The sequence below is a fragment of the Poecilia mexicana genome, unplaced genomic scaffold (assembly GCF_051168715.1).
Source record: "Poecilia mexicana isolate PSO_F unplaced genomic scaffold, ASM5116871v1 scaffold_8, whole genome shotgun sequence".
NCBI lineage: Eukaryota > Metazoa > Chordata > Actinopteri > Cyprinodontiformes > Poeciliidae > Poecilia > Poecilia mexicana.
This window is the reverse complement of record NW_028263377.1, coordinates 9773625-9798548: the sequence shown is the minus strand read 5'-3', so window position 1 is coordinate 9798548 and position 24924 is coordinate 9773625. Positions and strand designations below refer to the sequence as shown.

General features: G+C 41.8%; 2 protein-coding genes across 2 annotated transcripts in view; one reads left to right on the top strand and one right to left on the bottom strand.

Annotated features, from left to right (window-relative positions):
• The window catches only part of llgl1 (LLGL scribble cell polarity complex component 1), a 35569-nt gene extending 29125 nt beyond the window's left edge, over window positions 1-6444 (top strand). Inside the window, exons 18-24 of the mRNA XM_014976985.2 lie at window positions 18-209; window positions 284-356; window positions 492-606; window positions 2390-2454; window positions 3784-3919; window positions 3997-4079; window positions 5167-6444. Coding sequence (XP_014832471.2) covers window positions 18-209; window positions 284-356; window positions 492-606; window positions 2390-2454; window positions 3784-3919; window positions 3997-4075 — 660 coding nt within the window. The 3' untranslated portion in view covers window positions 4076-4079; window positions 5167-6444. The remainder of the gene's footprint in view (window positions 1-17; window positions 210-283; window positions 357-491; window positions 607-2389; window positions 2455-3783; window positions 3920-3996; window positions 4080-5166) is intronic.
• Window positions 6445-7808: 1364 nt separating this feature from the next.
• On the bottom strand, window positions 7809-24557 carry flii (FLII actin remodeling protein). The gene is made up of 31 exons (XM_088008222.1): window positions 24087-24557; window positions 22166-22276; window positions 20241-20312; window positions 20074-20154; window positions 19728-19975; window positions 19521-19624; window positions 18276-18451; window positions 18013-18170; window positions 17850-17934; window positions 17064-17211; window positions 16806-16936; window positions 16112-16219; window positions 15887-15991; window positions 15621-15800; window positions 15431-15513; window positions 15180-15254; window positions 14886-14969; window positions 14618-14789; window positions 14419-14526; window positions 14144-14335; window positions 13166-13264; window positions 13005-13094; window positions 12785-12924; window positions 11513-11753; window positions 11266-11420; window positions 11117-11177; window positions 10917-11045; window positions 10077-10183; window positions 9877-9982; window positions 9717-9782; window positions 7809-9085 (listed from the first exon to the last, which is right to left on the bottom strand). The coding sequence occupies exons 1-31, from the start codon at window positions 24147-24149 to the stop codon at window positions 8951-8953; spliced, it is 3813 nt and encodes a 1270-aa protein (XP_087864348.1). The 5' UTR covers window positions 24150-24557; the 3' UTR covers window positions 7809-8950.
• Window positions 24558-24924: the final 367 nt, after the last annotated feature.

Sequence of the window (24924 nt, the reverse complement as noted above, 5' to 3'; positions counted from 1 at the left end):
CCGTCCTCCTCCCGCAGGTGTTCTCGCTCCCCAAAGTGAGCGCCAAGACCAAGTTCAAGTTGACGGCTCACGAAGGCTGCCGGGTGAGGAAAGTGGCCTTGGTTCTCTTCCACTCTGCTGCTCAGGAAGACTACAGCGAACACACACTCGTCTGCCTCACCAACCTCGGAGACATGCACATCTTCACCATACCCGCCCTCCGACCTCAGGTAGGAGCAGGACGACGCGTCCCGCCCAAGGAGATTTCACCGTGTGCTTCTAATTGTGCGTTGCGTGTGTCCAGGTGCGATACGACTGCATCCGCAAGGAGGACATCAGTGGCATTGCGTCCTGTGTCTTCACCAAAAACGGGCAGGGTGAGGCTCCGAAAAAAATCCTTCGCCGGTTAACAATCAGACGCGTTTACATCCGAGAGGCACAGAAAGCGATTCGGTCTGGCCGAATCCTCCTCCATCCCCAAAGGTTGATGTGCGTTTTGTTGTTTTCCGCAGGGTTTTACCTGATCTCCCCTTCAGAATATGAAAGGTTTTCCCTTTCTGCCAAGGTTCTAACAGAACCGCTCTGCTCTGTGCAGCTGGACCGACCACTAGAGCCCACAGCTACCAGGTAACGCACTCTGAAAACGTGCAACTTTGAAGCTTTCAGTTCTTAAACTTTTACTCTATAATACAGGAAACATTTAATTATCTACTGGAATAATTCTTCATATATTTGGACGGATCAGAAATGACAAAAACTAACGAGATGCTGGAAACGACTATTGTTGTGGCAGAAGGAGTTGGTCTAATAGAGTAGCTATTATAGCCTGAAATACCAACTTAATGCTAAACATGTTGCAGTTATCAGCGTCCGCAGTGTTTGTGTTTTATTTATTTATTTATTTATTTCAAAGAAGATCCATGAATGATCCTGGATTCCTGAAACACTTGAAAGCACTTTGCACTAATCTGAATGAGACTAAAATCAGTAAATATATTTGTTGTTTATCTCATATTTCTATTTATTCAACACTTTGGCAGCAAAAAGGATTTTTGAATTGAAAATGTTTTTGCCGATGTATGTTTTTTGATTAAAATGCGCTTATTTACAGACGCTGAAACTGAACTCGATTAAAAATTTTGAGTCCCACAGCTAAAATCAATATCTGATCTGATCACCAGGAAATCAACCTAACTGACTCCAGTCACAGGCCAACTCATCTAAAACTGGGAAAAGTCTGACTTTTATCCAGTCATTGAATGCTTCACAAGTGCTACCAGCTAAATTCTGTTATTCTTTCTATTTATTTAAGTTGAGAGAGAGAGTGCATGACTTCCAGCAGATAACAGGAAGGCTTAACGTGTTATAGCAAATATGCTGTGTAATCGTAATGACCTGCTTTCTACAGCTCTGTTCTTCTAATCTGTGCTCACAGCGTCGTGTAAGAGGCTAAAGAGGTTAAAAATGGAACTGTTTGTTTTGTGATGACAGTAAATCGGCTCTTCTCCAAATATGAATCATTATTCATAACCAGAAGATTCAAGTAGGCTGAAAGTCACTGTCAGTAGTCAAGAGTTCAAAACTGAAACTCGAGTCGAAGGCAGCAGCAGGTCAGTTGGTGTTTAACATCTTTTGCTTTTTCTTCTAAATATTCTAAGGTCTCTGCTCTGTCAGTCTCTACAATACAAACAGAAACCAGAGTCTTTCTTTATGATATCTAAAGATATGAACCACTAATGGTTGCCAATGCTCCTTGTGGTGGAGAGTTACTGAGTTTCTCATATTCAGGCTGCTGAGCGGCTGAAGTCATGCGTTCAGCAGCAGTGAAGACGAATTCCTCTTGCAAAACAGAAACAATTACTTTGCTCACTTCCCAAACGATAAAAACTGTAATTAACACGAGTTACACAACAGAAACCGATCTTCTTTCCCAACTTTGAGGCCGAGTCGCTTGCTTTGGGTTCTGGATGAATCCGTGTTCTTCTGAGGACTGAGAGTGTTTACTTCTGTTCGTCTAGAGGATTAATTACATGTTGACGGGTCTTATCCAGGCCGATCACAAAACTCGTTTTGCAATGTAGAGACTCGATCAGCGACGCTGAAAAGTGTTTATTTTCTTTTCTGTGTTTTTCAACTTTCAGACCAGAGTCAGAACAAGCAGGCGCTGTTTGAAAATGACTCTGTCCTCATGAAAATAAAACTCCATGTGAAGGTTAACGACATGATCCTTTCAGAAACGTCTTTTTGCTGCTGTTGATCTCTAATAGTTTTGGCGTCAGTAAAATCTACTAAGCCTGCTGTTCTCCTTATGCTTCACAACCAAATAAAAACTAAACTCTCACTGAGCTTTACTACTGTATTAGCTGCCAAACTAAGTGTTATATGTGTGTGTGTGTGTGTGTCTCCACAGCGATGGTACAACAATGCACCCGCAGGCCAACGGGACCCACAGAAACCAAACGGGTCAGGCTGAGGGTACGTCTGATCGCACCCTCTCTTGTTCTCTTCCCGCCCCCTCGCTCTTCCCTATCTATTATAACGTTTTTATTTTTAAACAACTCTCTGAAGCCTCCAAAACCCTGACCATGCCTCTCAGGGGGGGCGACGGGAAGCTTGTCCTGTCCAGTCTCCATGGCAACCATTGAGCATGCCCCAGTTGCCTCTCCCATCTCTGGCAGGGAGCACCGGTTGTTGTGGAAACGGCTCAGTTTCTTTTATTTTCTGTTTTTTACCCTGCACTTTCTGGTTATTTGGCAGTTTTACAGCAGTTTTTAAATGTTGACATTTTTATATGAGCCAGCTTTCCAAATGCTTGAGTGTAGTGATATTTTTAGCCATTTAGCCAATATTCATCATTGTAATTAATGCTTTAGAAATAGATGGGTTTATTTTAAAACATAGCTGCTTTAAAGTGCAGCACTATAACAAACTAAATGCAACACATAACTTATTTGTTTTTAAACATGCAGCTGAAGCTAAATTTTTACAAGAGATGTATAAAAAAACTGTTTAGGTCAATTATGATGACTACAATTATTTTCTTGTTTCTAAATGAGAGAATAATGAAAGATGGAACTTTTAGGATGATTTTATTTTTTAAAGTTCAAACTTAGAAGTTTATAAGCTTTTAGCAGAGTAGCAGAGGTCGGTTTTTGTTTTGTTTGTGTTTGTTTTGCAAATGAAATATTAGTCATGTTACCTTAAAATGAAGACCAACTAGAAGTTTGAAAAGTTAAGCTCAGTCTGGTTTAGCATCACTCAGCAACTTTCAGATTGCGTCTTTAGCTGCATTTCTATTAAATTTAAAATTGCGCAATTTGACATTTCGACAATAAATTTGCTTAATGAAAACATGGCAAATGAAATTTTTAAAAAAATGCTTGTTTTCGATATAAAGTTAGTTTTTGCGCTAGGATGAAGTGTGTTTTTAGCTTTATAGAAACTAGTACGTTTCGCAGCGCTGCAAGGGAAACGCTTTTTTCACATCACACTCGTCATGTGATCAACAACCAGATGTTACTACTGGCAGAAAAGATGAAGACAACAGGAAGTGGTAGGAGAATGATGGCGCTGCATGTTTTTTTGTTTTTTTTTTTTTTTTTTTTAACTTAATATGCGATTTTAATTGTGAAATAGATTTTTTCCTCCCTCCCCCCCGACTTTAGCAGAATATCACAGAATTTAGCCCACATTTGCAACGGAAACGCATCTTTACACCAAGCATGTGTCTCCCTGCCACACACCACGATCAGCAGCCCGGGTGCAAAGTGAATCATTTACGATCTGCGGATTCCTCCCTCTCAGGGCGAACGGAGGCGTCTCCCTGCACCCTGTCTTCTCCCATCCTGGAGACGCCGCTGGACTCCCCTCTCAGCTGCGCCGACCTCACCCTGGACACCACCGGGGAGATCACCGTGGAGGACGTCAGGGACTTCCTAACGTAAGCGCCGCACCACAAGTCTCCGCTCGCGTTTCTTCGGGAGGCCCCAAACCAATCGGGAGCGCCTTGTGTTTCAGGACCGTGGACGAGGCCGAGAACAACCTGAGGAACATGAAGGAGGAGGAGGGACGCTCCGCTGGCATCCTCATCAACTGAGGAGGTGAGGAGCAGCTGCTGCTTACAAAAACTGAAGCCGCAGATTGGCTTTCGTTGACGGACGCGTCAGACTGGAGGGGTTTTCTTTGCGCACGCACCTGTTTGTGATTGAGCCGGTCCGGTGTGGTCGAGCTTCAAAGAGCGGTTCTGTCTGGGCGCCGCATTCCTGCGCTGCGTTTCCATCCAGGCAGGCGCCGTCAGCGGTTCGCTCAGAGGCTCACACACACACACACACGTTCCCACATTTCCATCCAGCAGTGTGTTTTAAGACAGACATAGACAAAATAAACTGCCCGCATTACAAGAAGTTAGACATTTAAGTAAATATGGTTTTGTAGTCATAAGAAATGTCTTGATCTCATCTTTATTTTTGGCTCTCTACTGCCTCCTTGTGGTCAGACTAGAAGCTCACACACCGCAGAGGCATTCTAAACTGAATGTTTTTTGAAAGTATTTTTATTGCCTCATGTTTTAAAGATTGTCAACCTCCAAAAACACTTTTTTACTCCCCTCCCCCCCAACAAATAGAAATCTGAAATGTGTGGTGTGCATGTGTTATCAGCCTCCCTGATTCAATCCTTCACTGAAACAAAACACTGATGCAATTGTAGTCATTTGGGACATGAGTCTATTAGCTTTGCCCATTTCTCCATGTTGGATTTGATGGAAAACAAAAAGATTTAAGTGCCTCACCTCCCTAATGGGTTGTTTTTACGTCTGTACTTTGACTAGGCCACTCTAATGCACAAACATATCTTATCTAAACCGTTCTACTGCAGCTGTATTATTCGGGTTGCCCATCCTGCCATATGTTGAAGCTCTTCCTCAAGTCTTTGCTGCCCCCTTCAGGTTTTCCTCCAGGAAACGGATGGACTGTGTTAACTAGTTGGACGTCTTCTGAGTTGCACTTTATTTAGGGGTGTCAGAGTAAAGCTGGTCACAAGCTGGTTTTGAGCAGCCATTTTGTCTTTAAGTAGGTGAACAATGACACCGCCGTCTCTTCTGAAGTGTCACGAATCTGTTTCTGTCAGCGACGTCTTTTCTTCAGCCCGTTGATGTTCACTCATGATTTCTCTCTGGTTTCGTTGAAGAGCTTCCTGGAGCAACTCGAGTGGTTTCCTCTGGATTTCAGTGCTGGACCACAAACATCTGCCATGGAGCCACCGAGGATCTCTCCCTCCATCCCTTACTGACCTGGTACAAGCAGGGAAGGAAGTCTTGTAGATTCCTCCTGCTGGACGAACAAACTGCTTACCCATAACCACTTTGGAAACGTGACAGTGCCCTGCTCCACACATGCAGACACAGAAGGCCCAGCATAGGCAGCATCACGGACGGACACGTCCTCCTCCTCTGCGCTCTGAATGCGACTCGGCTAACTCTGTGAGGTTTCTGCACGGTTGGAGCCGGACGCGGTGCTCCGTCGCTAAACGTGCCACTCAATGGAATGGAATCGCAGTAAAACAGAAGGTTCAAGGTTTTAAGTGTGGTAAAAAAAAATTTAAAACAAAAAATGGTAAATGAAGTATTTTTTTGTGGGGGGGGAAAGTTGTAGCATCTCCATTCTTCTGGATTCCAACGAGAACTGCTGATTTTTTTTTTTTTTTTTTGGCTATCCAGGATGTGAGAAAGTTTATGTTGGCATTGAAGAAACGAGTACTGGAACAATGTAGGTGTTTTATACAGTTAAGATTGTTGCTCTATTGAATGTTTTTATGCTTATATGAGAAAAGTCTAGATATTTTAATAACAAATAGTTTGGGGGGTAAAGAGGAATATCACACACTGTGATTTAAAAGGGAACCACCTGGAGGAATTATTGGGAACCAGCACAAGATGATGTTTACCGTTTACGTAGCAAATAAAGTTCGACTTTTGATCATCTGGTCAAGTTGAAAACTGGGATTTAAATAAAATGCATAGGAATAAAATTTGGAGAAAGATGAGGGAAATGTAAGTGGTTCAATAAGTTTGTAAAGTGTAAAATGGTGCATTGTGGGTCATTTAGCCAGTGAGCTTCCATCTGCAGTGTTTTTAAACCCTTTTAAAGTTTTACAGACTCTCTGGGGGTCAACAAGGTCAGAGCCCTAAAAACAAACAAAAGGGCTTGGAGTACAACTTCACTAATGTAGCTCAGCTGGTAGGCTCATTGAATCACCTTTGTGTTTTTTTATTTTGTTTTTCTTTTTTGTGTGTGTCCTGAAGGGGACATGTCATTAACCCTTTCATGCTACATGCAGCACAGTTTAGCATTTTAATCCCGCCAAGGAGAAGAGTTGTTCAGTTCCATTTGTAGGAATTAATGAAGCTGTTTAGCATTTTGGTTGATGAACAATTGTGAATGTTAATAAAATGTATTTACTCTGAAACCCTCCGTTTGTTCATAATTTATAACTGCGAACATGCTAAATTGAGAGACGCTCAGATTACACATGTTCATCATTGAACAGATTGGTTCTGCCATGAATTTGTACAGGGAGCAGAGTCGCACCGTGTAAGAGCAGTCACTTCAAAATGGAGTTCATTCTTCCTTTAAAACCGTTCCTGTCTGAATGTACTTTTACCGGTAAAATTATCTTAAATACAATTTCTACAAAGTAAATTGGCTCAATAGAGCCTTTCTGGCTGTGTCTAACCACTAGAGGGTGTCCAAGCTCTAATTAGAGCCTTATATCAAGCTAGTTAGCATAGCCACTGATGACGACAAATAGTTTTTCTGTAACGGTAATTTGCTTCCCTGCCATTGGCTCATTAAACAGCGTGTGCAGAAGCGTTGACGGTTCTAAGACACGCCTCCTGGCTCTGATTGGTTGATTTCAACCTGGCTTCAATCTCTACAGCAGTAGAACCACAGGCAGGAACAACAGAGCTAAACATATATGAGAGGCCCCATAGGCCAAAACCTACAAACTCTCTTACACGTACTATCAAACTATCAAACCCTCTCACATTCGCAGTCAAACCCTCTTGCACGTACTGAGAGTTAGATTGCAACGGAAGTTAACTTAAAATTTCAGTTTCTGATTGGACCCCAGGCAGGCTTTTCAAAATAAAAGCGGACTTCTGGTTTATGTTTGATTCATGTTTCTCTCCTGCGGCTTTAAAAATGTAAAACTTTGTGTTAATTGATTGGCATTGTAAGATGGTTTGTATTTTATAAAATTTAGTTAGGACGATTGATATTTGTTTATGCATTTTTATTGTGCAATTTAGTTTCATTTTGAAAGGTCTAGGGAATGACACAGATATTTAACACTAAAGGAAATCATGTATCTGAAAATAAATTAAAACATTATGTTGGCAAAAAATTCAGTAAACCACATATGTGCTACCTCAATCAAAATTGCTGACATTTGACATGCAAAAAAATCTTTCAGATTACATAAACAATACCTTACCAGGTACTTCTCTGACTTCAGGATGATACAGGGACACCTATAAGACCAATTTTAACTGAAGTTGCACATATGTGCAACTACAGGATTACAGGATTTTTTGCCCACACAATATTTTTTTTCAGATACATAATGTAATTTTGCATAGCTTTTTTGATAGCTTGAACAAAGTTTATTACAACCCTTAAAAATGATTTAAAACAAACAGATGCTGAGATTGTATTGGTCGCTGCAGGATCTGTTCTGAGTGTCAAAACAAATTTTTAAGATTTAAGAACGAAAATTACAGCCTGGTCTGTATTCTAACTCGATGCTAAACAAGAACCAGAAACACAAAGTTGATGTGATGTTTTTATTTTATATAAAATACATAAATAAAGCATCTGCAGGTGGCATCAGGAGCGTGTGCGCGCGCATTTAGAGACACGGATATGTGCAGGAATCACACGCCAACAGGCATATAAATCACCTCATAAAAATATAAAGTATGAGACATATTGCAGTCAGCTGATCCCTTCCCCGGACCAATACCTGCACTCTACACAGGTCACATGATCACAAGATAAACTACAGTCATCTGGTGAACTTGATTCGACTCCATGGAGCCAGAAGTCCCTCTTTACATGGAGACACGCGTGATATGATGAAAACACTCTGGTCTTCTGAAGATCTGAGCCTGGTTGCTGTAAAACGCCTCCAACAGAAGAATACAGTAAGGTTATTTAGTTTCAGCCTGTCCCAGGCTCTACTGATTGCACATTGAAACAAGAAAAAACAAACAAAAAAAAAAAACGTAATCTTGCAGTCTGACCTCTAGAAAACGTCTTTGGCCAAATAGATGTAAAACTAGATTTTCACAACTAAACAGCAAGAAACAAAATCACCCACAGCAAAGAGCTGTTTTGCATTCAGCATCAGTGGGAAATTAATACGAGAAAAGTGACAAAACTAAAGAGAAGAGCGCTTTAAAGTGAAAGGGGCGGGGGAAGCGTAAAAACATGTAATAAGTAATTAGGCTGACATTCCTCAATTTCCTGTTTAATCCCTCAAAGTTGAAAAATATCAACAAAAAACTAAATGTGTGCCTCAAAACTGCTTGGGTAAGCTGAGCGAACGGCACCTTGTCCCCCTGAAAACCAGTGAAAGCAGCACAATAAGAGACGATATGTCAGGTGAAAAACCTTCCCTTAGATTTCATAAATCCTCTGTACATTTTAAAAGATAATTCTCTTATTTAACAGTAAAATTCAAGCTTGTGTAAATAGAAGTTCATAGAAAAAAAAATTGCATTATTTTTGCCATCATTCTCAGACTTTAAGCATCCAGGATTTTTTTCTGGAAGATTTGGGGACGTTGGGTTAAAATCCTGGTGGGTTTTGGCTGCAGGATGGAGGGAAAAACAGGAACCTCAGATTACAGGTTTAAACAAAACCCCTACGTGGCAGCGGATTGGCTGGGTGGATGCGTGTGTGTGTTCGGCCTATGAGGGGGGGGTTTTGAAGGGCCCCCAGGCGTGGAAGCAGCGGGTGAAGCAGTGAGGCTCGTTTCCCTTCCGCACCAGGCGCAGCTTGCGCGGATACTCCGAGTCTTTGGCCCGCATGTGCTGGATGTAAACCTGGAGAGCAGGAGAAACGTTTACAGACTCTAAGAAATCAGGTAAAAATATCAGGTTACATGAGTTCCAAGGTCATTTAAATTAAAAGTAAGGCTGTGTAATTATATCGATACTACAATATTCATCGATTTTTTTTATGTCAAATCCACATTAATTAAATGACAGCTATCACACATGACATTTTTTACCCAGTTGCACATGTACATTAAAAATGACATGTAATGAAACAACTAGTTGCAATTAAATAATGAAATGAAATAGATTACATTATCCAATATCTAATGTAATCTAATAAGACAAAAAAGGTTCCTTTTCTACATAACCAAATACACAACAAAGCAAATGTATAACAAAAACAACATTTATTACTCCATCAGTTCAATTAATTCAATAAAAGTCTATGGAACAGTCAAAATGCCACTAAAATTACTCTGTATTGGACCGTATCGAGTAGTATCGTTTGTTGAATATCGTGATATATATATATAAATAGTATTACGAGCAGAATATTGTGTATCGATATTCTGCGATACACGAATATTGATACACGATATTCGCTAAAGCCCTAATTAAAACTAGAAAACATTAAAGTTTGTGAAAAAGCTGGCGGATCCAGGAAGCTGCTGCTCACCTGACAGGCTTTCAGACTCAGTTTTATCTCCACCTGGCTGGTCTGAGTGCCGACCCACATGTAAACCTGCAGAGGAAGGAAAAACCCAAACATGCTGAAGGAACAGTCGGGAGCAATGGATCCAATGACGCTGCGTTGAGGGCTGACTGAGCTCGCTCACCTCCTTGCCGTTGTCCAGCAGCATGATGTCGTCGTCGGCCAGGTCGTCCTGGCAGAAGTCGGAGCATTTCTCCGACACGGAGAAATAACCCTTCTCGTTCGAGCACCTGGGACGAGAAAAGCCGTAGAATAGGTCAGTGATCACGGAGAGGTTCCTGTTTGACTGTAGAGGAAGCGACACGGCTGCGGCGGCGCTCTCACCTGAAGAGCCGGGCGTACTTCATGTACTCTGCGTCTTCGTCGTACTCTTTCTGAGATCCGATCCCGACCCAGAAGAAGTTCTCCGGCTCCTCGCCCTCGTTGATTACCTACCAGATGATTTTGTGGTTTTTAAATCGACAAATTTAAACATTTTAATTAACAAATACAAAAACAGGCCATCACATAAAAGACTGTAAAGACAAGGTTTTCATGCTTTCTATAAAGTACGGAGGGCCATAAGTGACAACATTATCTAAATCATTAAACGATGAATTATATGTACCATGAAATAAATAAATGTTTAATAAAATGCATAAGTAATTCATCTAAATATTAAATGCAAACTTATTATAGCTGATAGAGGAAGTTAATAAAATGTGTTTTTAGGTTTTTTTTATTTATTTATTTCAACCATATTCACATTCACATATCATCATATATATATTTTTTTATAACCATTTGTTTGAAAAGGAGGTAGGTGGAAGTATAAAATTATGTGTTCCCTTTCTTTTACGTCTTAAACTGTAAGGATGGGAAAAAATCAAAAGGACAGACAGACGGGTGATTTTTTTTTTTTTTGAATATGCAAGCGATACGTATCTTCCCACCTGTTGCAACAACACACATTTCACATTAGCTCACAAGAATTTAAGGAAGCCCAATAACTCTAGAACACCATAACCAGGGAAAATAATAATCAAATCATTTTCTTATTCCAGACTTTGAAAACACTTTGAATCCAGGAACCCTATAAAGACGTAGGCTGAAAATGTTCGCTCAGTGAATGCCACTTAAATACATAAATTACAACATCTAACAGACATGGAGCCTCTGTTTAACCTGTTTGCTGTAGGTGTCGTCAAACATGGAGTTCATGATGTCCTCGGCCAGCTTGGCCTCGTCGGGGTCGGCTGCCCGGCCCACCCAGGTGTAAACGATGCCCTGGTTATCCGTGCTTTCGAATGGCACCTGAAGAAAAACCTCATTCAGTTTCTGTCAACTTCAACTGGAATCAAACTTTTTCTTTTTTTAATCCAAACCTTGAGTATGAAGCAGAACTCAGAGTTGAGATTGCTGGAGTCGGTACCGATCTGGATGGTCCTGAGCGACGGAGAGGAAAACAAACATGTAAAAAAAAAAGGGGTAAAGAAACAACCAAACAGGAAGCCAACAGGCGATGGAAGCGCACCTGGTGCAGAGTGCGCTGCCGTTGGTGCGGATGTGATAGAGGGACGGCTGGACCGAGTCGGTGTTCTGTTTCCGCTTCCCTTTGTGGATGATGAACTTCCTCTTGAAGTGCGACAGGAATTTGAGGTTCTCCTGCTGCTGGGTCATACGCACCACCTAGAACCGCGAGAACAAGACGAGAGCTCAGAGCCCGGATTGGAACCAGAACCAGAACCAGAACCAAACTGGGATCGTCCGGTCCGTCTTGCCTTGAGTTTCCCAGGGAACAGACTCTCAAACTTCTTCTGCAGGGAGAAGGTGAAGGTGAGCCAGCCCATGTTGGACGCCTGCCGGCCCTGCCAGAAGTACACCACGCACTGGAAGTCTTCCTCAGGCTGTTTGTCCTCCTCATCCTCGTCCCCCTTGCCTCCTCCTCCTCCTCTGCCGGCCTCTCCGCCCTTCTTCTCTTTCTCCTCGTCCTCGTCCTCGTACTCCACGGGAACCCAGTATCTGAAACAGACCGGTCAGATTAGAGCACACGGGTCAAACTCGAGGTCCGGGGCACCAAATCTGGCCCGCCGTAGCTTCTTGTGTGGCCCTCAAGAGTCCAGGTGCCAAATTATATCAACCAGTCCTCCCAGTTTCCTGTGGTTGTGGAAATTCACATAAAAAGAAAAAAGAAAAAAAACTGCAGATTCCCACATTTTTTCTCACTTTGCATAACTGCAAATTTTCCACAAAAATGGTCAAAAGCATTGGGTTTAACTGACCACCAAGTCCCACCTGTAGGTGGCAGTATTTTGTACTTTTACAACACAGCTGCCTCAGGCTTATTTGATGTCAAGTCATTAGTCCGTGATTGGTTAAGTAAGTCACAATTTATGTCACCCATAAACTTAAATATCCTCCTGACTACCAGGAAAAAAAAATTGTCCAATCACCATTTTTTTTAAATCCCACATTCTTCGTAAGGTAATAAAAGGTTTTATGCACTTACTTTGTCTCGTCCCATAGAATGTGTTATTACTGATGAACACAAATTTTATGTATTAGAAAAAGATATGAAAAAAAGTCCCACCCCTTCATATGTAGTATCATTGAAAAGCCCTAAATGTCCTCTCCAGATACCAAAAGGAATTAATTCAGTAGAATGCAGGTGGTGGGAGATATTCAAGTTTAGAAATGTCCTCTACAGAGGACAAAAATGAACTACTGGTAGTCAGGAGGATATTGCAAAATTCCTTGAAACTATTTCTAAATCAGCTCTACAAAATGTGTGATTTTATTGCCCTCCCAAAATAACAATTAAAAAATGGCAAAATCCGAACAACATGGAAAGATGTAAAATTTTAGGAACTACTTAAACTGCAAAAACAGATACTTGTCAATAACAGTTTGTTGACGGGTTTTATCAATAAGTTCTGGCCACGACCGGCCCTTTAAGAATATTCAGGATCTTGATTTGGCCCAAAACGAAAACGAGTTTGACACGCCTGGATCAGAGCGACGCGGGAATGACAAAGCAGATGAGGGTGGCCTACCTGCACAGGAAGACGTAGCAGTCCTGGGTGTAGAAGTGTCCGAACTCCTCCTCGGGAAGGCGGGTGAACTTCTTCCCCTCCAGGACGAAGCCCTCCATGCCGTCCAGATCCTCGTTCCACTCCTCCATCAGCTGCTCCGCCTAGAAACGGGAGGAGCTCGTAGCCGTCATCTTTACACAGCGGTCACAGGGCGGCAGCCTGGCAACGGCGCGGCGTTTACCTCGGTGAGGGGCATGGCGGGCTGCCGGGGGAGGAACAGCGCCGTGAGGTCAGCCTTCATCTGGTCCTTCTGCTCCGCGTCCTTCTTCACCTGAGAGGAAACGCGTTAGAAATCGTGTCTTGTCTGTATTGAAATAAAATTTTAAAAAAGCGATGTCTCACTTTGCCCTGCAGGTTATCATTTTGCTGCACAGTCTCAGCGGCTCTGGTGTAGTCCACCTTCAAAACGTCGTCCCAGTTCTTAAACTTAGATTTAAACACCTTAACGAGGAGGAGGAGAATTAAAACACATGAAGGGTTGAAAGTCACATTAATAATTAATTCAGGGCTGGGTGATTAATCACATTTTTGAAAGATCTGAATTATTATTTTTTTTCTACCAATGCGTTTCCTTAGTTCAGGGTAATTTCAACATGCCCAAGGCGGCCATCTTGTTTGGCACGCTTGTTACAGCTTCTTTTTATTTGGACTTTGAATTCATGTCAACTCCACAATGGAGTATTGAGCTCAGGTTAAGGTTTTTATTTAGTTTTTTATTAGGAGAATGAAGTTATAATAATATAAAAAATACAGTGGTATGACGGAATCAAAATAATACAAGAATAAGGATATTTTAGGAGAACTCCAACATACAAAAATGAGGAATGCTAACAATCTTGTGAAATTTTACAGAAAATACTTAATATAAATACTTTAGAATCAAATTATTATCAGTAGAGGAACTTTGAAACAGTTGTGCAAACAACTGTCTGTTTAAAAGAAACAACTAAGCTGCTGACGTCAGGTCCTGATGGCTCTAATAAAAGCTTTTTTTTCTCAATAAAACTTTCTTCTTGCAATTTTAAGTCGTTTTTTTCCTGGTAAATTTGTCTTTTTTTTCTGCTAATATGACAATATTCTCGTAACTAAACAAATATTCTTGTAACACTGATACTCCGTCGTACAACTCCCAGAAGGAATGAGTTAAATAAAAGCCAATTTCCTCTTTTTTTTTTTTTTTTTAAGAAAAGAAACCCCCCAAAAAAACAAAGATTAAAACCGGTAATGGAATAAAACTAAATAAAAACTGGACATTTTATTTCTAAGCTGCATTGCCCGGCCCGAAACCAAATGGTCAGAAACAATCAGGCAGACGTTCACCTGGCACTCGGCGCCCTCCAGGTTGCGAGTCACGCAGGCGTGTTTGGGTCTGTGCAGCATGGAGCAGAGCTCCTGGCCCAGCTTCAGGGCGGCGGCTCGGACCAGACGCGGAGACTTCCTGCCGATCCAGATGAAGACGTCCGACCAGCAGTCCAGGATGTAAACGCCTTTCGTGTCCAGCAGGGACTGAACCTGAGCCGGAGGGCAAAGTTTGTTATTTGCAGGCCGGGTCTGTTCTCCTCCTTCACCTCCGCTGAGCCGGCAGACGAACCCACCAGTCTGAGCTCAGGCAGGGTGTCCAGCTTGATCTTGTGATCTTTGTGCTCCACAGACAGCTTGTAGTTAATCTGAGGCAGCTCCAGGTAGCCGAGACCAAGGCCGACCTGCAGGAGAGAGGAGTCTGTTGAAGCTACGCTACCCACACTAAAAAAAAATAAAACATTTCCTGAGTTTGGAGGCGACTGAATCAGTTACTTTGTACAGTTTGGGTCTGATGGGGGAGAAATCGTCTGGGACGTGTTTCTTGATCTCCTCCGGTTGTCCTCCCAGCGCCTCCCAGAACCCCGGAGGCTCCTGGTTCTGCATCAGGGTCACGATCTCCGCCTTCCCTTTCCGCTCGTTCTTGTTGATCTTTTCAGCAAACAGCCTGGCGGATTTCAGCATCACAAATCTTTGCGTTGGTACACAGAACTACTTTTTTTTTCTCCCTCGTGCGTTACCCTCTTCTGACTCGTTATCTCACCTGGCCTTCGTGGTGCCGCCGAGCGTGGCGTTGGCTCCTCTCCAGATGAAGATCTCCAGCCCCGTGTCCAGCAGGAACACAAAACTGCAAAAACAGAAATTAAGAGTTTCAGGTGGGGGCGTAACACTCTTCGGTGTGGATGCTGTCAATGCAGGAAGAAAACTACAAAACTGCTTCCCCCTGGCCTCCCTCCTGTTGCCAATGACTAACTGAAGAGGTAAAAGCCGTTTAAAAAGTTCCCTCTGCCATCAGTTTGCGTTTGTTTTGAAATGATAACGACGATGTGTCTCTCACCGAGGGTCGAGCGAGGAGCCCTTCGCCGGCACCGACTCCAGTTTGATGTTCTTTTTGCCGTAAACTCGATACAACCTGACAAAAAGACGAGAGATTAAACATCAGGGCAAAGAACATCAGACTGAACAGCTCTTCATCTCACATCTACTGGTTAGAAACTCAGAGCTTTCTGAGTGATTTGTTTTCTAAAGAGTTGCCAATAAAATGTAAAACTAAAAGAATTTTTTAAAAAAAAGGAGCTTCAGACCCACCTGGTGGTGTAGTGTGTGTCCTCCACAGTGTAAAACCCACTGGCTGTTCCTCCCTCGATGTAGGAGATCTCATTGTTAAATACCTGCACCCAACAGGAATCATCTCAACAGCACGTAGCGGCTACGCTAACGGGTTAGCCGCGTGCTTTCAGGTTAAATGCGCTCGCGTCGGCTTTCGGGTTCTACGTACCGCGCTGAACTCCTCGCTCTCGTCTCCCATCTCCTCTCGGATGGTCCTGCACTCGGCTCCCAGGAAGTTCCTCAGGTTGACGGCGTGGATGGCCGAGCCGGCCTTCTTGTCCAGCGTCGCCTCCTGACCGATCCAGTAGTAGATCTGCCAGTTCAATGCTCCGTTGTCGTCCAGGATGGTCTGCGTCCGCAGGAGGAGAAAACGTCACACAGAAGTTCAAGCCGTTCGTCTTCCTTTCTAACGGGACGACAGGCGCCAACGGTCACCTTGAGGACGATGTAGCAGTCCGCCTCGTAGAACTTGCCGTGGAAAGCTTCGTCCACCTGGAGGGGAACGAAGTTCTCGATCTGATACACAGTCACTCCGGGAATCTGGGGAAGACGAAACAGAAAAGGAAGTTTATTACACAAAGCGCAGCTGAAAGAATCCTTTTTTTCCTCACCTGCAGCTTTTGTTTGGGGCCATTTTCTAAAAACAAAAATAAACCTCACCTGTCCCACGTCTTCCAGGAAGAACTCGGAGTAATCCAGCTGAGGTTTCTCCAGGCTCTTGTCCCAGCGGCGGACTTTTAGGTCGCCATATTTCAAGTCCCCGTTTTCCTACGAAATACATAGATTTCTTTATAAGCATGTTTGTTTGTTTGTTTTTTTTGTCAAACATGTACGCAATGAATTAACAGTACTAATAATATGTTAAAATGATAATAGAAACCCTTTTTTGTGTACGGTAATGTACGTTAAGAAGTCAGTGCTGTCGATCAAATAAAACTTTTTATAAACAGAAAAAACGGGTTTAAATTTTTCAGTTTGCAAACCTTCAAACCGAAAACAGTAAAACTACAGAACGGTTCAAACTAAGAAAAACATGCAGACCTATATCAATAAATTACAATGTCACTCATCTTAATTGTGCAAAAAAATTAAAAATAAAAGTTAATGCAATATATATTTTAATATGCCGAGAAACTGAACTTTTTGGTTATAATTATCTAAATTAACAGGGGTAAACATTTGAAATACACCACTGTGCGATCTGACTCTAAACGTGTTTTGCTTTGTAAATCGAATTACTGAAATTAACTTTTAAACAATATTCTAGTTTATTAATATTCACCTTAACTTGCAACTCAGAATGAGGTGAAGGTTTTGTTTTTCACAGACGCAGTCGTCTGACGGTTTTTCATACCTCCATGTTCTTCTTCTCCTGAGCGACGTCGCTCATGCCTTTCAGGACCTGCTTCGCCTGATCGTCCTGCGACGAGTCTTTCTTCCTCCTCAGCCTCATCTTCCTCGCCAGGGGATCTCTGGGGCTAGCGCCTGAAGACAAACGGATACAAATGGAAGATTTCCAACACATAAACAGCTTTAAGGTTTAAAAAAAAAAACAAACAAAAAAAACCCTACAAACTTTGTTAAAGTTTGAGGCAGAGACTAAGTCACGCACCTCCACCTGCAGCAGCTACGACGGCAGGAGAAGCTCCGGCCAGACGCAGCTGGTTCTGGAGGGAGAAGTCGATGTTGTACCACTCTGCTGCTCGGTCCGCCGGCTTTGGCGGCATCACCAGGTTGGGGTTCTCCCGCACGTCCAAGACCTACGGCAAGAGAAATGTCTCACCGCCGGGACTGAGATTTGGTCTCGTTTTGCGGTAAACGTGAGTAAAATGCTCTAAAATAAAGGCATCTTGAACGGAGAACTGAATAATTTGTGAGAGGAAAGGAAAAAAAACCTGAAAAATTCAGATATTGAAATTTTTTTGCAGCGTTTGCATTAAATTAAAGAGAAAACTAGCATATATATATATATATATATATATATATATATATATATATATATATATATATATATATATATATATATAAAGAAAGAAGATAAAGGATGATCGGTTTTATATTGTTTTTTGCAAACATATTGCTATGAAGCAATATGCAAAATGAGGTTCTACACACTAATAACAGAACAGGTGTTAAAAAAACAAGTCATAAAAACAGATTTCCTCACTAAATATAGAAAGTTAAATTAAACAATGAATTTCCCTGTTTTAATTGACAGAAGTTGGTTTACAACCACAACGTCCAAATTTATTAGTCAGCTCCATTTATCTGGTTTACTTCTTGCTTTCCCCAGTCCTAAAAAAGCATTTATAAAGAGGCACTTCGTATCAAACCCACATTAATGTGGTCAAAAGTGACAGAAACACCATTAATGTGGCCGTTTGTAACAACGTTGTACCTCCAACTCGGTTAAGAAGTGGATGGTTTCCGGCAGCGTCACCAGCCGGTTCTTGTTCAGCACCAACTTCTTCAATTTGTCGCACCTAAACGACACGAAACCAAACATTCAGAGAGCGTTGCAACATTTCTGAGACGACACCACGTCTGCGTCTGCGGCGCACCTGCAGAGGCCCTCTGGAATGAGCTCTAGGTTGTTGTTGGCAGCCATGAACTCCGTCAGGCTGCAGAGTTTGCTCACGCCTGGCGGAAGCCCGTCGAAGTCCAGTTTGTTCGAATTCACGTACAGCTTCTTCAGCTTGGACAGCTTGCAGATGGCAGACTGATGGGAGACACATAAGCAAGCGTTTCACCACCGTGCGGTTTGCGCTCTGGACTGTAAAAAAACAAACAAACAAAAATAACACGAGGTAGCGTCGGTTCTCACGGGCAGCGAGGTGAGCTGGTTTCGGCTCAGGTTCAGCGTCTCCAGCTGGGTCCACTGGTCGATGCACAGCGACAGCTCAGAGATCTGGTTGCTGCTCAGGTTGAGCCTCTTCAGGCTGCTCAGGGAATACAGGCACTCCGGGACCCGGGTCAGGTCGTTGCAGGACAGGTCCACGTCTGGACGGACGAAGGCGAGAAAGACGGCAAACATTTACCCGACGGTACGAGTGTGATGTCTGAGGTTGCTCATCCAGAACGCGACCCGGAACGTTTTTCCTCCCAGGGTCTTTGCGGTGTTTTCTGTGCAGAGTCTCAGTAAACCTAAAGGAAACTGGTAACTGTCACAGAACTAAAACTAGTTTCAGGGTTTTTTTTAGTGTGTTTTTTGTCTTTTTTTTTTTTTTTTTTTTTACATTTCCTGACTTTATTTTGTGTTTTTCAGGAAGGAAGCAGGAAAAAGAGGGAAAGCCGAATCTTATGGACAGCCTGATTTGCCTTTGGGAGCAATAAAATGTTTCCGAACGTGAACTGAATCTAAAGAGTGACGACGGATGTAAAGATGGAGCTTTTAGATAACATAAGAAACAAAATACGGAAGCTCATGGATTTGTTGCAGGAACACCAGAAATAACTTCAAAATGGCAACACTCTGAAACAGGAGTAAACTGCCTCCTAAATCTGAAAAGTTAAGCTCATAAAATATCTGGTGGCACAACACTTTAAATCCCCCCAAAAATGTTTATTTATCATGACTGTTTCCTCTCTCCACTTCCACAGATGATTAAAGGGAACATTCAGGTTTCATTAAATTAATTTATCTAAATCTTCCTGTGCAGTTAACTCAATCTATTTTACTGCAAGCAATAGAAGTCACTAGAATCAGACATGAAGAAACAAGGTTTAAATTAGAGTACTGCATTTGGCATTTGATATCGACCAAAATCAGAATATACAGGTCAGGTTTTCTATAGATCAGTCGTCAGCCAGAAAGCTGCACCTCTAGTTGAAATGCTGCAATCAAAAATACTAATTTACTTCTATCTTCTAAAGCTAGAAGGAACTAGATAAGAGTTTAAACTAAGATTCAACCAGTAGGGAATGCTCAGCAGCCTTCCATCAAAACTACCACCTCCCTACCAGGTTGTTTCCTAGATTCTACCCTGGAGATCTGATTTTGCCCCCCCTCCCAGTTCCTGCAGCTGAAACAACCCGGGGTAAAACACCAAGTCCAGAAAAGCTTCGTTACCTGCCAAATTAGTCAGTCCCTCCAAACTGGTGGGCATGTTGCTCTGCGTTCTCTGCGTGTTCCTCAGGTGAAGCGTCTGCAACGCCACCATGGCCGGCAGCTGGCTGCTCAGAAACACACACAACAGGCCAGCTTCCAGTTTAGCTGAAAAAGCTCCACACACACACACACTGAAGAGAAATAAAGGTGTGTGTGTGTGTGTTTTACCGCAGCTGGGCGTGCATGAGCGGGTTGTTGTTCAGAATAAGCGTCTGGAGGTGCACCAGGCGCCTCATCTGGGGCGGCAGGCTGTCCAGCTTGTTGTCACTCAGGTCCAGGTACAGCAGGTCGGTGAGGTTGATGAACAGCTGGTTGGGGATGGAGTCGATGCTGTTGTGGCTCAGATTCAACACCAGCATGTTCCTGCTGTTCTCTAGGTCCCTGGGGATCTCCGTCAGCTGGTTGTAGCTCAGATCCTGCAAAAAAAAAAAAGAAAAAAAAAAAAAAGAAGTGATATTTTCACTCGTACATGTTAACTAACCAATAACGTGTTTAACAGGTGATGGTTTCGCACCAGGACGGAGAGGTCCTCAAGCTGAAAGATGTCATCTGGGACTCCAGAGTTCTTCAGGCTGTTGGCTCTGGCCACCACGGCCTGAACAGGGACGAGATGCACAAGACTCATTTCTACAGTAAGGTGTGTGTGTGTGTGTGTGTGTGTGTGTGTGTGTGTGTGTTTACCCGCAGGTTTGGTAAGCTGGAAAGTTCTCCATGTAAGGTGGTCAGGCTGTTGTGACTCACTGAAAGATGTTCCTGAAGAATGGAGATAAAACGGTTGCACTCGTTAATAAATAGTTCTTTATGTACACAAGAGGTCGGCTCAGCCCAAAGGTTCCCCTCTGCAGCCGAAAGCGTCTCTGATGTGCGCTGATCGGGCTCGTCATTTACAAAATTAGCAATAGCCAATATGGATGTGAGAAGGTCCTTTTGACGGAAGAGAGACAGGGAGGATAAAGCTGAGATGTTTTATTCTTTTGAGTTTAATCAAACATGTAGAAATCTGTGAATGTAAGGGTCTACTTTCTCAAGGGAATAAACATGGACTGTCTTTGAAAACTATTAATTTTTGAAGCTAATAAAACATGATCCTGGTCAAAGACAAAATCGTGATTATTTGTCACAACAACTCATTTAGTATGAAAACTCATTTTATTCACAGACTTTTGTCCTTTTCGTTCTGATTGCAGTAAATTTAAAGTGTCTAATCAGAAGGCTGAAAAAAAAACATCACAGCATATAATGCCTAGCAAAAATAAACATTTATCTTTTTTTGTTTGTTTGTTTGGAATGCTCTGCTTAAAAATCTTGCCTTTAGTTTTTTACAAAGATGATATTATTTTTGAATAAAAGCAGCTCAAACATGTTTCCAGGCAGAGTGGGCCACGTTACATCAATCTGTCCTCTCTTAAGGCTCCTTCAAAATCATCTGATTACAAATTTCACAACATTTAGAGTTTTACAAAGACTTCTGCTATTTGTGTTTACATATCCTGAGAGCAACAGAAGAAGGGAAGTTTAGTATTTTATAAAAAATTTGACCTTTTTCAAAAATCTAAATAAACACAAATTTGATTAATTGCACCTCAATATGCTGAGATGTAACTAAACAGTTATGACAGTTAAATATAGAGATATTTTTAACTAAACAATGACAAAACTAAACCGTCTCAGAAATCCAGGGATTGTTTCTGTTAAACAGAAAAAAAGTTTTTAGGATTTTCTGAATGTATGCAATGAAATGTCTCTGGCATGTTTACAAAATGCCAGATACATATGAGATTTAATTCTTTCTTAAGATCCACTATGATAGAACATGGACGTTGCAGCAGTCAAGAACCAAACATTTAAATACATATTTCATTTGAGGAGCTATAAGCCTCCAGAAGAGGCTGTGTGTTCAAGAGAAATGATTCCTGTTCTTTGGTTACAACGAGACACAATGTGATCAATGTCGAGGACTGCAAAGACTTTCGATCGAGCAACATGGAAACTGACGTCAACGCTTTGATCAGGAAGAAAAATGAACCTGTCCGTCTAACCGGATCGGTAGAGCACTCAGGCGCTCTTCACTGAACACGAGGCATTAAAGGTTTAATACAGCGTCCCTCCAGAAACACTCACAGCGCACATTAGGAATAAAATAACTGCATTAAGCTACAAGGGCAAAAGCTTTTAAAGTGGGAGGAAGGAGCTCCCAGTTGTTTCAGCTGAGCTTTGAACAATAAAATAAAAACAAGATGAAATTGTTCTAAAACAATGAGCAATTCTGTTAAAAAGGTGGTTAATCATTTTTTTAATTTGTCACTTCTTTTTGGGGGGAAAACAATCCATTTAGTACAAATAAGTAACTTCTTAACCCACAAGCCCTTTGTTTCCCAAAGACGAGGCTGCAAATAATCTAGTGTAGTGATTTTCCAACTGAGTGGAAAATCTCTACACTAGGAAATACACTTCATGTCTCAGCAAAAACCTGTTACTCTGCCCTCAACTGAAAGACCGAGAGATCATAGTTTCTACACGGTGATACCGCATGAAAAAAAAAAAAAAAATGCTATAAATATAAACGCTTTGGGGGTGATTAAACGAAATCAGTTGCAATAACTCACCAGCTTCTGGAGAGAAGCCAGCTCCTCTGGGAGGTAACAAAGTCCCGTCCTGTTCAGCTTCAGCCATCGCAGGCTGCTCATACACTTGACGTGTTCGGGGAAGTATCCTCCCTGCAGGGACAGACGCAAACAGAGAGAGATGGGAGGATAATTAGGGAGAAAAACTCTGGAAACACAATTAAGACAAGCACCGACTTCAAAACAATAACCCGAACTGGAGATATGGAGTGGAAGTTTCTATAAGGCCAGAGAAACTTTTTCAATCCTGATCAGACAGAATGAATGAAAGCAGCAAGTTGAACACCTGGTTTAATCTGTGACGACTTCTTGATGTTACCGAGGTCAGATCTGTGTATCGTTGAAACAATAACTGCATGATTTAACCCAAAAATAAACACTGTTAATCTGTGGAGTGTATTTATAGTCTGTTACAGAGAAGCAGGAGAACACAGATAATGTAACCTGGCTTACTTGCAAGGAAATGAACTGCGTTTTTGTTTTAATAGTGACTTTATTATTTTAATGACTAAGCAAAATCTGAAATAAAGCCTATTACATACAATTAATAGATTTGCATTTTCAGGAAGTAATTGCCAGTACAGCAGCGAGAGGTAACGCGTCTCAGACGGAGTTTAGGTTTCTCAGTTTAAATCTTCAGCCCACTGCTGAGATTTCCCACAGCTCTGAGTTCTGGAGGCTGGTTCGTTCTTCATCATGACCCATGCATGACCCGACTTCAGGCTTCTGGTTCAGGGATGCCAAGACATTATTTACATTTCCCCAGGGCATGAAATTTCTACTCCCTTGTTTGACTCTGGGAAATGAAGCTCTTTCTCTTCTTCCAAACTATTTAGATTGATACCAAGGAGATCAAACTTGGCCTCGTCTGAGCGCAGTACTTTCAAAAGTTGTATCTTTTTTTACTGTCTGATTTATGCCACACATGCACAAATTATTGTGGAGGCAACGCAGACCCGTATTGCCTTAAGGGTCTGTGTCCTGCAACTTTTGTTGTCCCTGTGGTACCACTGGACTTCAAATCACTCCACAGTGCAGCTGATAAATTCCCTCTCCTTGTCTAGGAGAGGTTCTCTACAAGCCCACCTCTCAATGGCTTGAAAGAATGAGAGCCTTAGCGTGACCTAGTCAAAGTCCAGATTTGACTAGATGCTGTTGAATGACCTGAAACTGAGCGTTCAAGCTCAAAAACCCTTAAATGTGCCTGAATTAGTGGGTCAAAATCTCACTGCTGCGATGGAAATAGTCAGTACCAGATGTAGAAACCGCCTGATTGCAGTTGTTGTTGCTGTCATCAATACGATCTCTCTCAATTAATTAATACACAGAATGAGGTCAAGTTATGACATTTTGGCCAATCATTGAGCAAACAAAGGCTGTCAGGACATACGGTAGTCATGACAACACTGGTTGATTTCAATCCCTCAACATGCTCTGACAAAGTTCAATAAACTGCACTATGTTATCTAAACCTGCAGCATCAGTCCATATCTGGCCTGCATTGTGAAAACAGTAAAAAAAACGTATGGACGCGTTACAAGCAACCCTGAAGCAACACAGCTAAAGTTAGCTAAAAGTAAAGCTAAATTAGCAGGTGGAAGTGGCTACTTTGACCCAAACTATACTTAATTGTTGAATAAGTGACAAACTTAAGAGAAAGCTCTTCACTATTTTTTCCTTCAAAGTACAATTTAGCAGGGAAAAATAAAGAGGTCAACAGTAGCGGACATGAATGCTACTTTGTCATTTTGACAACTGGCTAACGCCCAATGCTCCTAATGTTAAGCTACGCCTCTGTTTCAGCCATTTGTTGCCGATTCTCACACTTGAATTAGCTTCAGCTAAAGCAGCGGGTAAACAAACACTGGTATAAAACTAGCCAAAGTCAACCAAAAATTCTTACTTTAAAGTCGTTTCCACTGAGGTCTACCCCCCTAATGAAGGGAAGAACTCCGGTGGCAGCCATTTCTGACTAGTTGATGTCAGCTCCTCCACCCTTAACTGTCTATTTTGGTCCGAAAGGAAGGAGGGTTGTGGCTGTTCTTCTTTCTGGTTTTGACAACGTCTGAACACCGCACGTTCGAGCACATTACTGCCCCCCTCTGGTTCAGGATGTTGTGGATTGCAAATTGCGGTAGAAGACGTGGATGCGCCCCCCAATGGTGGACAGCTAACATTACGCATTCTTCTCACAAAAACCCCCATCAAAAATAAATAATAAAAAAAAAAATATGAAAAGCGGGCCACTCCCCACTCCCAACGCAATTTAGTATAATACTAAATTTAATTAAAATTAAATTAACTAAATTAAAACAGCCTGTTGACTTCATAATGCAATTAGAAAATTGGGTCTACGTGTGTTACTTAATAAGTGACAAATGTTATTCCACAAAGCTAATAATCAAGAAGCACAGCAAATAGGTCAGGCATAAAGTTGTAAAGCCATACAGTTGAATTATGTTATGTTATATTTCATGTTGAGTATTACCCAAATACTAATCTATCATAAATGACTGTAACTAAACCAGGAGCAACTTTTATAGAAAATGAAATGAACAAGATAAAAATATAAGCAACAAAAAAGTAGTATCATCTGCTGTTGCATTTCAGACAACTGTCACAACTGGGGGTTTTGTATTTACTTTAATTTTTAAGAAAGACATACATGATTTTTGGAGAAAGTTGTTAAAATAGATAGGTAAGGAAAGTACAGAATTAATTAGAGAAACTACCAAAAGCCT

Coding starts and splice junctions, on each gene's coding strand:
- flii (XM_088008222.1), bottom strand. CDS start 24,149: ATGGCTGCCACCGGAGTTCTTCCCTTCATTAGGGGGGTAGACCTCAGT. Junction 20,155..20,240: donor CCAGCTTACCAAACCTGCGG/GTAAACACACAC, acceptor GTCCCTGTTCAG/GCCGTGGTGGCCAGAGCCAA. Junction 17,935..18,012: donor ATTCCAGAGGGCCTCTGCAG/GTGCGCCGCAGA, acceptor CGTGTCGTTTAG/GTGCGACAAATTGAAGAAGT.